Here is a 14,133-nt window from a genome sequence, read left to right as displayed (position 1 = left end):
CATTTCCGGTATATACATGACATTGGAGATAAATTGATGACTTCCATCTTTCAAACGAATTAAAATCGTACCTTTTCCTTTGATTTGAACTTTTGAAGAGTCTCCAAGAGTGATATTGCCACCATTAAATTCCTCAAACTCAGCAAATAAATGCTTCTTCCCGCAAATATGGCTGCTTGCACCGGAATCAAGGTACCATTTATTTCTTTCTACACTTTCTTCTTCTTTACATGCCATGAGTAAAGTGTCATCTTCATCTTCATTTTTGCTCTCCACAAAATTATTTATCTCCTCCAAATTATTTTTACATTCCCAGGAAAAATGACCATATTTATAACAAGTATAACATTCAATATTTGATTTATCATACCTTCCTTGATTTGACCTCCATCCTCTACCTCTTCGGCGGCCTCTACCTCCATCATCTACCTCTTTCTTGGTTGGAGTCTTGACTTCTATTTTCTTTGGTCGGAGGTTGACTACCACCTCTTCCTTCTCTACCACGACCTCTTCCATGCCCACGACCTCTTTGTTGTGAGCCACGCCTTTCATCTTTCTCCTTCGAAGAAAGTTTTGCTTGCAAAGCTCGTTCAACCGACTCTTGTTTCGGTTTCTTCAACTTTTCTTCATGTGCTTGCAAAGAATCCGTGAGTTCTTCTATGGTCCTGGTGTCCAAGTCCTTGGACTTTTCAATGGCAACAACAATATAATTAAATTTTGAATCTAGGGGTCGTAATATTTTTGCAACGACCCTATCATCATTCAACTCTTCACCATATCTCTTCATTTGATTGACAACCACCAAGACTCTTGAAATATAATCCGAAACTGATCCGGATTCCTTCATTTGCAGCGATTCAAATTCTCCACTTAAGGTTTGGAGACGAACCTTTTTGACCTTGTCCATACCTTTAAAGGAAGTTTGAAGAATATTCCATGCTTGCTTGGAGTTGGTTGCATTTGCAACCTTCTCGAACATCTTTTCATCCAAACTTTGATGGATGAGTGTGAGTGCCTTTTGGTCTTTCTTCTTTGTTGCAGCGGCATCATCTTCTTCATCAACACCACTCTCCACAATTTCCCATACATCATAGGCTCCAAGCAAAGCCTTCATTCGGATGCACCAACTTCCATAATTTTCTTTAGTGAGCATCCGAACTTGGAATGGAGTTCCATTGGTGTTAGTCATTTTCTCTCTACATTTTGTTGTCTCTCAAACACACCGGCTCTGATACCAAATGTTGGAAATTTGGGAGAGCAAGACAACACAAATAATACTCAAAACTCACTAGAAGAGAAATGGAGGAAAGATAATTTTCTATTCAACATGGTTTGATTCAAATGGCTAAATTACATGACTATTTATAGGTGAATTCATCCATGTATCTAGCCTAGCATACATGTATCTCCTAATACATTAATCTACTAGTTCATGAACTAAAGTAAATATAATGTGAACAAATTAAATAATGTGAACAAGTTTATTTTTTCAACAACTCCTCATTAAAAAGAATTTTATTTTAAAAAAATAAACTCAAGAATAAAGTATGGAGAAATCTTTACCATTTCAACTTGGAAACTGACTGACATTTACATGCACATGAGTCATGACTGCCTGCTATTTATATATCTAGTAGGCATTTGAACACAACTTGCAAGTTGGAAATATTGTTTTAAAATAAAGGAATCGATTGAAGCTTTTCATACTTGAGACAACATATAATAACACAAACTTCCTCCACCTTTTTTTTTTCAATATGAATATTTAATTTCATCAAATCAAAGATGGGACAAACAACATTAAAGTCCAAGCACAATTTTGTTGCTAGTAGTAGCTTGATGGAGTATTTCCTTTATACACTTTTCTTCTCCTCTTTGGTCATATTAAGCCAAAGAGTGAACTGAAGAGGAAAAACACACACAGATAGCAAAAATGGGCACAGAAATAGAAGTTGAAGAGAACCTAAGAAAGGGTGGTCTTAGAACCATGCCTTTCATTATTGGTACTACTTATCTTTCATATTTTTTCTTTTCTTTTCTTTAAATTGTTTATAATGCTCAATTGGTTTGTTTCTTTTTTTTTTTTTTTTTTTTCAGTGAATGAATCATTTGAGAGGCTGTCAAGTTATGGTTTAGAACCAAACATGATTATTTACTTGATGACATTTTATCATATGAGTGCTGCCACAGGAAGTAGCATTCTTGGAATATGGACTGCACTTTCAAATGGTTTGGCAATTTTAGGAGCCATTATTGCTGATTCTTACTTGGGTAGGTTCAGGGTTGTTGCAATTGGATCCTTCTTCAGCCTTACAGTAAGTTTGCTTCTTCACAGTTTCTACACAAATTAATGCTTCTGTTTGAAATAATAGTAATTGTTCCACCAGTTGGTTTGAGTTTGTCAAAAAGGGAAAGGCCATCTTTTATATTTTGGGTGTTTTAATTATCATCGGAAACAACCTCTCTACCTGCAAAAAGATAGGGGTAAGGTCTGCATAGACTCTAGCCTCCCGAGACTCCACTTGTGAAATTACACTGGGTATGTTGTTGTCATCGTTGCGTTTTAATTATCATGTCATTTTGAAAGATTCAACCTTTTAAGTTATAACTATTGAAGCTATTGCACTTTTGAAATTATAAGTTCAAGATTTAAACTATTTGTTGAAATTCTTGATAGCACCTTCTTACGTGAAAGAGATGGATTCATATCTTAGAGATATTTAGAGTGTGTCCTTTCTCTAATCAAACTTTTGTCAATGGCAAATGTTACAAAAAAAAAATTGTCATAAGAGATAGGCTTTTGAATATAAGTAGAATCAAAATGAAATTTTGGGCAAGTGAAAAAGTTAGAAAATACTTTTTGTTTCCCCTTAGATGCCAGTCTAGGAGTTGCTAAAGGTACAAACCATCACGAGTTGTTTGCAAGTTACAATCAACTGGTCCCTGCTTACTATTGTATTTTTGGTTCTATATCAGATAGGATGTTTGCCTCTTAAGTATGCCACTTTGGTTAACTGTTAGATGCCCGTGTTGGTTCTCGAAAATCCAGCAGCTATTTTCATTTTAGGACTTGACCTCTAGTTCAATTGTCACTTCTAAATATTTCTGTCATTTCCTGCTAATTTGATCAAATTTTATCTTTGTTGGAGAAACGACTATCTCTAAGTCCTAATGTCTCTTTGTTAACCTCAATGTGCAAAGACTGTAATCATTCGGTCCGCATTCAAGATTATGTAATTTGTCTCTAAGTTCATTTCATGTGCATTTTATCCTTGGCTTTCTGCTGCGAGCAAGTAATGTTGATGCTTCACTAATAGCACCTCGTTAGTTTCCTTCTCTTATTAGACTTATATGGTTAGAGAGTTTAAATTCTTCTTCCACAGGGAATGATTATTCTTTGGCTCACTGCCATGATTCCACAACTCAAATCTTCACCCTGCTCTCAGTTCCAACATGTTTGTAATGGACCAACATCTGTTCAACTTGCTGTTCTATTTTCATCTTTTGGGTGTATCTCCCTTGGAGCTGGTTTTATTAGACCTTGTTCTATAATATTTGGTGCTGATCAATTGGACAAAAAAGAGAACCCTGAGAACCAGAGGCTTATTGATAGCTATTTCAACTGGTACTATGCTAGTATAGGGATTTCAAGTATTCTTGCAGTTACTGCTGTCATTTATATCCAAGATTGTTATGGTTGGCAAGTCGGCTTTGGCATCCCTGTTATCCTCATGTTTTTGTCTGTCTTGATGTTCCTAATGGGGTCTCCCTTTTATATCAAAGTGAAAGCTAAAAAAAGCTTGTTCATAGGATTGCTTCAAGCAGTTGTAGCAGCTTTTGGAAAAAGAAATACCAGTCTTCCATCAACTAATTGTGATGGCTGCTATCGTCAGCCACATGAATCAGAGATCTTGGCACCGTCAAATGACTTCAGGTCCGTGCATGCCTCTATTATTTCCTCAATTTGACACGCACATTGTGCAAAACAGTCAAATATGATTTGAAGACTTTATGATCTTAATCACAAAACTGTAGCTATAAATTTTTGTCACAATTCTTTCACCTTTTCTAGTGCTAAATGATATTTCAATTCATTGGCGTAAGATTTCATTGTATGTTATAGGTGTTTAAATAGATCTTGCATGATTCAAGATCCTCAAAGAGATCTGAATCCAGACGGATCAGCTTCAAATCCGTGGAGTCTCTGCAGTGTGGAACAGTTAGAATCATTGAAGGCTCTTCTCCGAGTACTTCCAATGTGGTCGACTGGTATTATGCTCTTTCTGACCACGCGTCAATTCTCATTTTCCGTACTGCAAGCAAAAACCATGGATAGACATATCTTCCCTCAGTTCGAAGTACCAGCAGCATCATTTAGTGTGTTCATGGTCATTGCAATGACAATCTGGATTATCTTCTACGATCGTGTGTTGATGCCTTTACTATCAAAATATACTGGACGGCCAAGAGGGCTAAGCCCTGTCATCCGAATGGGGTTTGGCTTAATTGTCTCCTGTATGTCTATGGCATTGTCAGCAATAACTGAAAGCATAAGACGACAAAGGGTAACAGAGGAAGGGCATAAGGACGACCCAAGTGCTTTAGTGAACATGTCCGCTATGTGGCTCGTGCCACAGTATGTCGTACTTGGAGTGGCTCAGGGTGCGCATTCAGTTGGACATATCGAGTTCTTCTACTCTCTGTTACCAAAAAGCATGTCCAGCATTGCATCAGCTATGTCCACAATCGGGACTGCTGTGTCATGTTTGGCTGCAAGTCTTCTGGTGAGTGGGGTAGATTGGCTTTCATCAACCGGAGGTAAAACGAGCTGGCTTTCGAGCAACATCAATAGAGGTCACCTGGATTACTATTTCTGGCTACTTACTTTTTTGAGTTCACTCAACTTCTTATATTTTCTAGTCATCTGCCAGTATTATGAACCTGGCAATGATGGGATCAGTAGCTTATCTCACGAGGTAGAAGGGAAAGAATGTGATTATAGGCTTTTACCTGAATCTTGATGATATATTGTGATGCATTGTTGAATAATGCACCACTAAGAATGTGATTATAGGCTTTTACCTGAATCTTGATGATTTGTTGTACTCCATTGTTGAATAATACACTACTAAGTTAGCCAATCAAGTGTATTAATATTTATATACCTCTACATTTCTTAATGTATTTTATGAATTTTCTCCACAAAAATGTGAATATGGGTTTTGGATTACTTAGTTCAAACACACTGTCTTTGGCAAATGGAGGCTTGAGGAAATGGTACCCTGGTATCAGTTTGTAGAAATATCCTTCAGGAATGAACCTTTTGGATCTTTTCATAGTATTCTTCAAATTCTGAAGTATTAATTTCAGGAATCCTTTTTTTTTTCTTTTTTCTTTTCGTATAGAGAGGAACTTTTCATAAGAATGGGAAGTTAAAATCATCTTCTTGCAGTAATTTATGCCTAATGCTGTAAAAACCACAGTCCACATAAGAAAATACATGTATCAATTATTTTGGCATGGTGCCTCTGACGTGATTTGTTTTGATAGAAAGTAGATGGATTCTTGTTCTATATTCATTTATTTTTGGGAAAAGATGCAAATATATTCCTCGACTTTGCGATTTAGAGCAGATATATCCCTCGTTACAAAAGTGGTATATTTGCACCATTTTGTAACTGCAGGGGTATATTTGCACCATTTTGTAACGACAGGGGTATATATACACCACTTTTGTAACGAGAGGTATATCTGCTCTAAATCGCAAAATTGAGGGGTATATTTGCACCTTTGCCTTTATTTTTTCTAATAGCCGAGTGAATTTTACATAGATAAAATTCAATTTTTTTAAAACAATTCGACTTTATCCACTACAATAGTGTAGTCGCTAACTTTAACCCTACTACAAGAATAAAGTCACAAAATTATTATTTTTACAGTAAAGTAGTTGAAGTTTACACTACAGCGGCAAGTCACTCTTACCAAATACAACAGCAAACCTATTCATCAAGATAACTTTAAAGTTATGAGGAGTAAAGTTTAGCGACTTTACTGTTCTATAATGAGTAAAGTTCAGTTACTTTAATGTGATAAAAGTAATTTTGTGACTTTGATGTTATAATGGTGTGTTACTTTTAAGTAACAAAAAATAATTTATGACTTTACGGTTAGAGTTAGTAAAATTAAGTGGCTGCACGTGAAAATGATTAAGTAACAACCTCCTCCAACTATCCCTAAAGAAACTATCCACCCAATTTATTTTTATTGTTTTCAGTTGAATTCTATTAACAATAAGGCCAGCAAATATTTAATATTGATTCGTCGTGTTCTCTGTGTTGTTTCTTCTATTATTTCTTTAGGACACGTTTTAGAGAGAACATATCACCGGAATTAGCTCAAAATACTATAATCTTATATAACTCAATTGGTCTTATGGTATATAAGTCGATGCTTGCTTTGCACATTTACAATCTAAATTGTGTTTTGAACATGTATATGTTGATATAGTCATATATGACTTATAGGTATGATTTGAATTGAGACCCTATAGTTCCCATAATATTCGGATCAGATCTAGAGTTAGAAATATTGCTAGTGCGGTGTTACTTTTACCAACATATGTTTGACAGATTTTCACTTCTGACTATGGATATTAGTACAGTAAGAGCTATAGAAAATACATTTAATTTAATTTGAGTCACAAGATTCCTCAATAGAAAGTATATGAACTACTAGTATATTTAATTTACTTGTTATGGAAGTACCGCATTTAAGGCGGGGGAATATGAGGTAACGTGGGTCCTTTAATTAATGGATCTATTATGTTTTCAATTAGGTAAATGATCTCAAATTATCTTTTATTGGATGGAACCCTTTAATTACATTAAAGATTTTTTAAAAATAATCTTTTATTTTGTTCTTTTTCTTTCTATTAGAATAGACTTTAGAGGAGATTATAAGTGAAACTCTTCATCCATACAAATATAATGATACAGCTATATATAATACAAGGAATTGGAGGTGTTCCAGAGGAAACCAACAACTAAGAGAAATCTGTAGAGGAGTCCTAACTACATCCGGTTGCTGACAATCTTTTTTGCTATAGGATAGGTCTAATACCCCCCTTGCAAATCAAAGGTGGGTGTTTCACCTTGAGTTTGTCCCTTAAGAATTGGAATCTGGCTGTGGACAGTGGCTTCATGAGTATATCAGCTATTTGATCTTTAGTAGAGAGAAACTGAATCAGCAGGTCACGTTGGGCAACTTTATCGCAGACAAAATGAAAATCGATCTCGACGTGCTTGGTGCGAGAGTGAAAGATGGGATTAATAGATAGATATGCAGCGCCAATGCTATCACACTAGAGAACAGGAGCACGAGACAACTGAATACCAAGCTCAAACATCAGAGATTGAGTCCATGTCAATTCGGCAGCCGCATCTGCCAATCTCGGACTCCGTAGAGGAACGTGCCACTGTCCTTTGTTTCTTCGAGGACCAGGAGATTAAATTTGGACCAAAGTATATAGCATAGCCACCTGTAGACTTGCGATCATCAATGCTACCAGCCTAGTCGGAGTCCGTAAAAGCCTGCAATTGAAGAGCTGAAGCTTTTGAAATGAAAAAGGACATGGATTTAGTGTGTTGAAGGTACCGAAGTATGCGCTTCACAGCAGCCCATTGATTTGTCGTTGGATGATGCATGAACTAACAAACTTTTTTCACCGCAAAGGAGATGTCCGGTCTTGTAAGGCTAAGATATTGAAGAGCACCAACAATTTGTCTGAAAAGACTCGGATCATCAAAGACAGAGCTGTCACCCTTGTAAAGCTTCAAAGAGGTTGCCATGGGGGTGCTAAGCGGTTTGCAGTTCAGCATGCCAGCTTTGGTGAGAATTCCTTGAATATATTATGATTGAGAGAGCCAAAAACCATTGTTGTTGCGATGCACCTGAACACCGAGAAAATAATGAAGTGGACCGAGGTCTCTTATGGAGAAGGCACTGCCTAGAGCTCGAGTAAATGAGGCAAGAAAGGAGACACTATTCCTTGTGAGTACAATGTCATCTACATAGACCAAGATATAAGCAACAACATTGCCATGAGGAACGAATGAAGCTTGTTGTACCACGCCCTTGGGGCTTGCTTAAGACCATAAAGGGATTTGTGAAGCTTGCAAATATGCGTAGAGAATTTCAGATGAACAAAACCTGGTGGTTGAGCCATGTAGACACCCTCTTGAAGCTCACTATGTAGGAAGGCATTTTGAGCATCCAATTGGCGCAATGGCCATCCACAAGTAACTGCCAAAGATAGAATGATACGGATGTTGGTGGGTTTAACAACCAGAATGAATGTTTCATGATAATGTTGGCCCTCAACCTGATGAAATCCTTTAGCAACTAAGCGAGCTTTATAGCGCTCAATGGCCCTAACGGAGTTCCTCTTTATGCGAAAAAACCCATTTGCACCTTAAAATGTTCATTGAGGAGTTAAAGGGAACCAACGACCATGTTTGGTTTTTGAACAAGGCATTCATCTCAGATGACATAGCGTCACGCCATTCTTTGAATTTAGGTGCCTCTGTGAAGCTAGTTGGCTCAGTGGAGGGAGTAGAAGATGTAGTGGCGGTGGCTGTGCAAGCAAGACGAGAGGGAAGCTTTCGTTTGAACACTGGACGGAGCTGCATAGTGTGTAATTTTTTAGATGGTTTCGAAACTCTTGGGTTACGGTTGGACAAAGGTCGAGGAATTATAGTGGAAGGTAGCGTGGGAGGTTGCTAGTTATCTAAAGGAGTTGTAGAAGAATTAAAAACTAGCGGAGCAGTAGGGAAGGAAGATTTTATAGGAGCACATGAGCGATGATCATCAACAAGAGGTTCAGGTGAAGTAGGAATTGACCGAGAAGAGGTCAATACAGGAGAGGTACGAGGAGGAGAAGGGGATCTTATAGGTGCTGGAGAGTTAGCCGAAGACATGTGAGGAGTAGGTGGTAAAGGTCACGCCCCGAACCATAGCCTGGGCGAAACACGGCACTCGGTGCCTGACTGCATGTGACCGAGCGAACCACATGGTTTGCTAAATCATCATGGGGCATACATGAGCGGAAATATAACGTGAAGTGCATGATGAGCTTTTATAAAACATAGTAAGTCATAATATTAAACATAAGTACTTGGTTAAGTCATGAATGCGGACAATATCATAAATGAGCCAAACCGGCTAACCAACTCTGGAAGTCTAACATGACACTTGTCCTGTCTATGAAACCTCTAACATGAGTCTGAAAAACAGGTAACATACTTGCTGGGACAAGGCCCCCAGCATACCTTTAGATGCAAAACTAAATAAAGAAAGACAATGTCTAAACCCCGAATGAGATGGGGCTCACCAATAAGCTGGTACGTGCAGATCCTATTGAGCAGAGGCGTCGTCCTGTAAATCCGTACCTGCATCGTGAAATGCAAGCCCCCGGGCAATAAAAGGGAACGTCAGCACATTGAATGTATTGGTATGTAAAGCAACTGAAAGAAATAACATGGGACATGAAATAATAATGATAAGAACTGAAACCTGGTCATGAACATGAATACATATATTTATATATAACATGGTAAAAATATTATCGGTAGGGAAGGCAATAACTTATGACCGATCCATGGTCTAGTGCTTACGTCCCGCCAGCAGAACACTCAGTCCTTGCCAGGGAACATGAGATTTAATAAAATATGAAAGGATCCAGTCATTATGAGAGATCGTCCGGGACATGGGTGGAGTGATCCTCATCCTATGGTGGCTACGTAGTTTCAGGCTATCTGAAGCCCTCCTCGGTAATTAAAGCAACTCCCAAAAACATGAACATGTAAAATAAGTGGCACTTGCTGCCCATGGTTTTCATGAATATAACTTGCTTGTACATGGATATCATGAATTATAGCTTGCTTGCATGAACTTGTAAAACATGAATAGTATTTTCTTGAAATAGCATAATATATCATAAACTAGCATGCATGAACCCATGGAATGAGATATATGGGTTTTTCATAAATTACGGATAGATTCTTAATAATCATAAAGAAATATTAAGAACTCAACGATGGAATTATAACAATTCATAGATAATATAATCATGGACATGGACCTAGGGTTATCATGAGCATGGTATAGAAACCCTAGTTTTCGTAAAGAATCATAATTTATGGATTATGAGGCGTGGGGAAGAACAATGATGTTCCTACACGTAGATAGTAACTCTACATACTTTAGTCGCTCCAAAACTTGAATTAAAGACTTGAGTTTTGAAGAAGATTTCCAAAATCTTGAATTCTTGAACCTTGAGATGAGTTTTCTTGAAAACCCTAGTTTTGGAATGATAATTTCTTGTTTAGATTACAAGGATATGTATTAGAATTGATTTGCAATAATTAGAGTAGGTTTACCTTGGTGTTCTTGATGATGGAGGTGAGTAGGAGGTCGTTCTAGGGCTTGAAGGAATGAAAAATAATGATGTGAACTGATACAGACGAATATATACTGTTCTGGAAAAATAAAATTTCCGCCCAGTTAAATATTGGCCGTATTTTGAAATACTGGCCGTATTTTGAAATACGGTCCGTATTTTGAAATACGGACTACACTGCGTCTCTTCAGTAAAATGGCCATAACTCTTTGCACAGATGTTCGTTTGACCTCCCATAATATACCGTTGGAAAGGTATTTCAAAGCTCTACAACTTTCATGAAGGAAGTTTTCCCAAATTCCAAATACGTTTTGAAATACGGTCCGTATTTAACCATTTGACATCCAAATGCCAAATTCCAGAATGCTCAGAAATCCTTGGTACCAGTTTACGACTTGAATTACGGCCCGTATACTTAAATACGGTCACTGTTCATGGGCGTAAACTCCCATCCTACAACGAAACAGGGAAATTTCAATTCCCACATTCTTTATCTGATTTTCTAAGTCTAGGATCATGGTTAAAAATATGGCTGAGCATGGCTTGAATACATGAATGTGAAGAAAACATGACATGAAACATGAGACATGAAATGATGTGATTACATAAAAACATGGATACTTCTGGCATGAGACATGAAACATGAGCGTTGGATACATGACATGAGCGTGAAACATGAGACATAACATGACATGGGCATTGGAAAGTTACCTTGGAAGTTCTCTGCTTGTTATTCAAACAAAAATGGGTACTTGGAATTCATATCCTCCTCTGCTTCCCATGTAGCTTCCTCAACCTTCTGGCTCCTCCACAGGACTTTCACTGAGGCTACTTCCTTAGTTCTCAACTTGCGAACCTCATAAGTCAAGAATGGCTACGGGGATCTCCTCATAAGTCAAACCATCCTTAACTGTTATAGTATCAGCAGGAACAACCAACGACGGATCTCCTACACACTTGTGGCAACTCAAGTTCATAAGCTACTAGACCGACCTTTCGTAGGATTTTGTAAGGTCCAATATATCTGGGACTGAGCTTTCCTTTCTTGCCAAATCTCATAACACCCTTCATGGGTGAGACTTTAAGGAACACCCAATCATCAACTGAAAATTCTAAGTCCCTTCGCCTCACATCTGTGTAAGACTTCTGGCGACTCTGAGCCGTTTTCAAACGCTCCTGTATTAACTTGACTTTCTCCATAGCCTGATAAACCAAATCTGGTCCTAACAACTCTGCTTCACCAACTTCGAACCAACCAATTGGTGATCTACACCTTTGCTCATACAGAGCTTCAAACGGTGTCATCCCAATGCTAGCATGATAACTGTTATTATAAGAAAACTCAATGAGAGGTAAGTGATCGTCCCAATTACCTTTGAAATCCAAGACGCATGCTCTCAGCATGTCTTCCAGAGTCTGAATAGTACGCTCTGCCTGGCCATCTGTCTATGGATGAAAAGCTGTGCTGAGGTTCACCTTGGTGCCCAATCCTTTCTGAAAGGATTTCCAGAAGTTCGCTGTAAACTGAGAACCACGATCTGAAATAATGGACACTGGTGTCCCATGCAATCTGACAATTTCATTAACATACAGTTTGGCATAATCTTTTGCTGAATTGTGGTCTTGACTGGCAAAAAGTGTGCCGACTTATTGAGCCGGTCAAAAATCACCCAAATAGAGTCATGCCTCCTAGCTGAACGAGGTAAACCTGATACAAAGTCCATATTGATCATTTCCCATTTCCATACAGGAATATCAATATTCTGATCTAAGCCACCAGGCCTCTGGTGTTCGGCTTTCACTTGCTGACAATTCGAACACTTAGCTACAAAATCTGCTACATTCCTCTTCATATCATTCCACCAATAAATCTCCTTAAGATCATGGTACATCTTAGTGGAACCTGGATAAATGGAATACCTGGAGTTGTGAGCTTTTGACATGATTCGCTCTCTGAGCCCATCTACATCTGGAACACATAATGTGTCTCGATACCTCAAGGTACCATCATCTCCCCTTTGTTCAAAAGCTGTTGTTTTATGTTTGTGAATCCCCTCTTTCAGCTGCAACAAGTAGGGATCCGTATATTGTTTCTCTTTAACTTGAACGACTAAAGAGGAAAGAGCTCTATTCTGAACAACCACACTACCATCCTTGGAGTTCAAAAGTCGAACTCCAAAACTGGCCAAATGGTGAACTTCCCTGGTCATCACTCTTTTATCTGAATCCACGTAGGCTAAACTTCCCATGGAATTCCTACTAAGAGCATCAGCTACAACAATCGCTCTTCCCGGATGATAGAGGATATCTACATCATAATCTTTTAGCAATTCGAGCCATCTCCTCTGCCTAAGATTTAGCTCCCTTTGCTTGAAGATATACTGCAGGCATTTATGATCAGTGAAAATATCGACATGCACTCCATACAAATAATGACGCCATATCTTAAGTGCAAAAACTACAGCTGCCAACTCTAGGTCATGAGTCGGATAATTCTTTTCGTGAACCTTGAGCTGACGAGATGCATAAGCTACAACCTTGCCATGCTGCATTAAGACACATCCGAGACCAACTCCCGAAGCATCACAATAAACTATGAACCCTTCGGTTCCCTCTGGTAGCGTCAAAACTGGAGCAGAAGTCAATCTCTTCTTCAACTCTCCGAAGCTTTGCTCACAAGCATCTGACCATTGGAACTTAACTTTCTTCTGAGTCAACTTAGTCAACGGAGCAGAGATAGAAGAAAATCCTTCTACGAAGCGTCGATAATAGCCTGCCATACCCAAGAAACTTCTTATATCAGAAACTGAGGTGGGTCTGGGCCAACTCCTTACGGCATCAATCTTCTGAGAATCAACTTTAACACCTTCACCTGAGATCACATGGCCTAAGAACGCCACTGACTTAAGCCAAAACTCACACTTTGAGAATTTTGCAAAAAGTTTGCGATCTTTAAGGGTCTGCAACACTATTCTGAGATGTTCTGCATGATCAGCCTCATTACGGGAATACACCAAAATATCATCAATGAAGACAATGACGAATAAATCGAGATAAGGTTTGAAGAACCTATTCATAAGATCCATGAAATCAGCTGGCGCATTTGTCAACCCAAATGACATAACAAGAAATTCAAAATGGCCATAACGGGTTCGGAAAGCGGTCTTCGGAATATCAACTTCCTTAACCCTTAACTGATGATAGCCTGATCTGAGATCAATCTTGGAATAACATTAGGCGCCCTGAAGTTGGTCGAATAAGTCATCTATTCTAGGAAGAGGGTACCTTAATGGTGACTTTGTTTAACTGACGGTAGTCTATACACATACGTAAGGAACCATCCTTCTTTCGAACAAATAAGACTGGCGCACCCCAAGGCGAAACACTGGGCCTAATAAACCCTTTGTCAAGAAGATCTTTCAACTGGGCTTTTAACTCTTTTAACTCTGCTGGAGCCATTCTGTATGGCGGAATAGATATCGGCTGAGTATCGGGAAGTAGATCAATTCTAAATTCAACCTCCCTGTCAGGAGGGACTCTTGGAAGATCTTCGGGAAAGACCTCTGGAAATTCATTTATAACTGGTACGGACTGGAGAGTTGGAGTCTGGGCATCTGAATCCTTGACTCGAACTAGGTGATAGATATAACCCTTGGAAATCATTTTTCTGGCTTTTA

The 14,133-nt window shown here is 38.4% G+C and overlaps 2 protein-coding genes across 2 annotated transcripts; one reads left to right on the top strand and one right to left on the bottom strand.

Moving 5' to 3' along the window:
* Positions 1–421: 421 nt before the first annotated feature.
* Positions 422–1,189, bottom strand: LOC132639739 (uncharacterized). Its single transcript, XM_060356164.1, has one exon. The coding sequence runs from the start codon at positions 1,187–1,189 to the stop codon at positions 422–424; it is 768 nt and encodes a 255-aa protein (XP_060212147.1).
* A 484-nt stretch (positions 1,190–1,673) lies between these two features.
* Positions 1,674–5,141, top strand: LOC132641398 (protein NRT1/ PTR FAMILY 1.2-like). Its single transcript, XM_060358378.1, has 4 exons — positions 1,674–2,003; positions 2,098–2,315; positions 3,384–3,934; positions 4,124–5,141. Exons 1-4 carry the CDS (start codon positions 1,934–1,936, stop codon positions 5,019–5,021), a joined length of 1,737 nt encoding a protein of 578 aa, XP_060214361.1. The 5' UTR covers positions 1,674–1,933; the 3' UTR covers positions 5,022–5,141.
* The last annotated feature ends 8,992 nt before the right edge of the window (positions 5,142–14,133 follow it).

Source organism: Lycium barbarum, chromosome 5, assembly GCF_019175385.1.
Source record: "Lycium barbarum isolate Lr01 chromosome 5, ASM1917538v2, whole genome shotgun sequence".
Taxonomy (NCBI): Eukaryota; Viridiplantae; Streptophyta; class Magnoliopsida; order Solanales; family Solanaceae; genus Lycium; species Lycium barbarum.
This window is presented reverse-complemented; position numbering and strand designations above follow the sequence as displayed.

What these genes read in the sequence shown, in the direction of transcription:
- LOC132641398 (XM_060358378.1), top strand. Translation starts at nt 1,934, where the DNA reads ATGGGCACAGAAATAGAAGTTGAAGAGAACCTAAGAAAGGGTGGTCTT. An exon ending in AACCATGCCTTTCATTATTG is followed by an intron (nt 2,004 to 2,097) that starts GTACTACTTATC and finishes TTTTTTTTTCAG; the next exon opens with TGAATGAATCATTTGAGAGG. An exon ending in GATCCTTCTTCAGCCTTACA is followed by an intron (nt 2,316 to 3,383) that starts GTAAGTTTGCTT and finishes CTTCTTCCACAG; the next exon opens with GGAATGATTATTCTTTGGCT.
- LOC132639739 (XM_060356164.1), bottom strand. Translation starts at nt 1,189, where the DNA reads ATGACTAACACCAATGGAACTCCATTCCAAGTTCGGATGCTCACTAAA.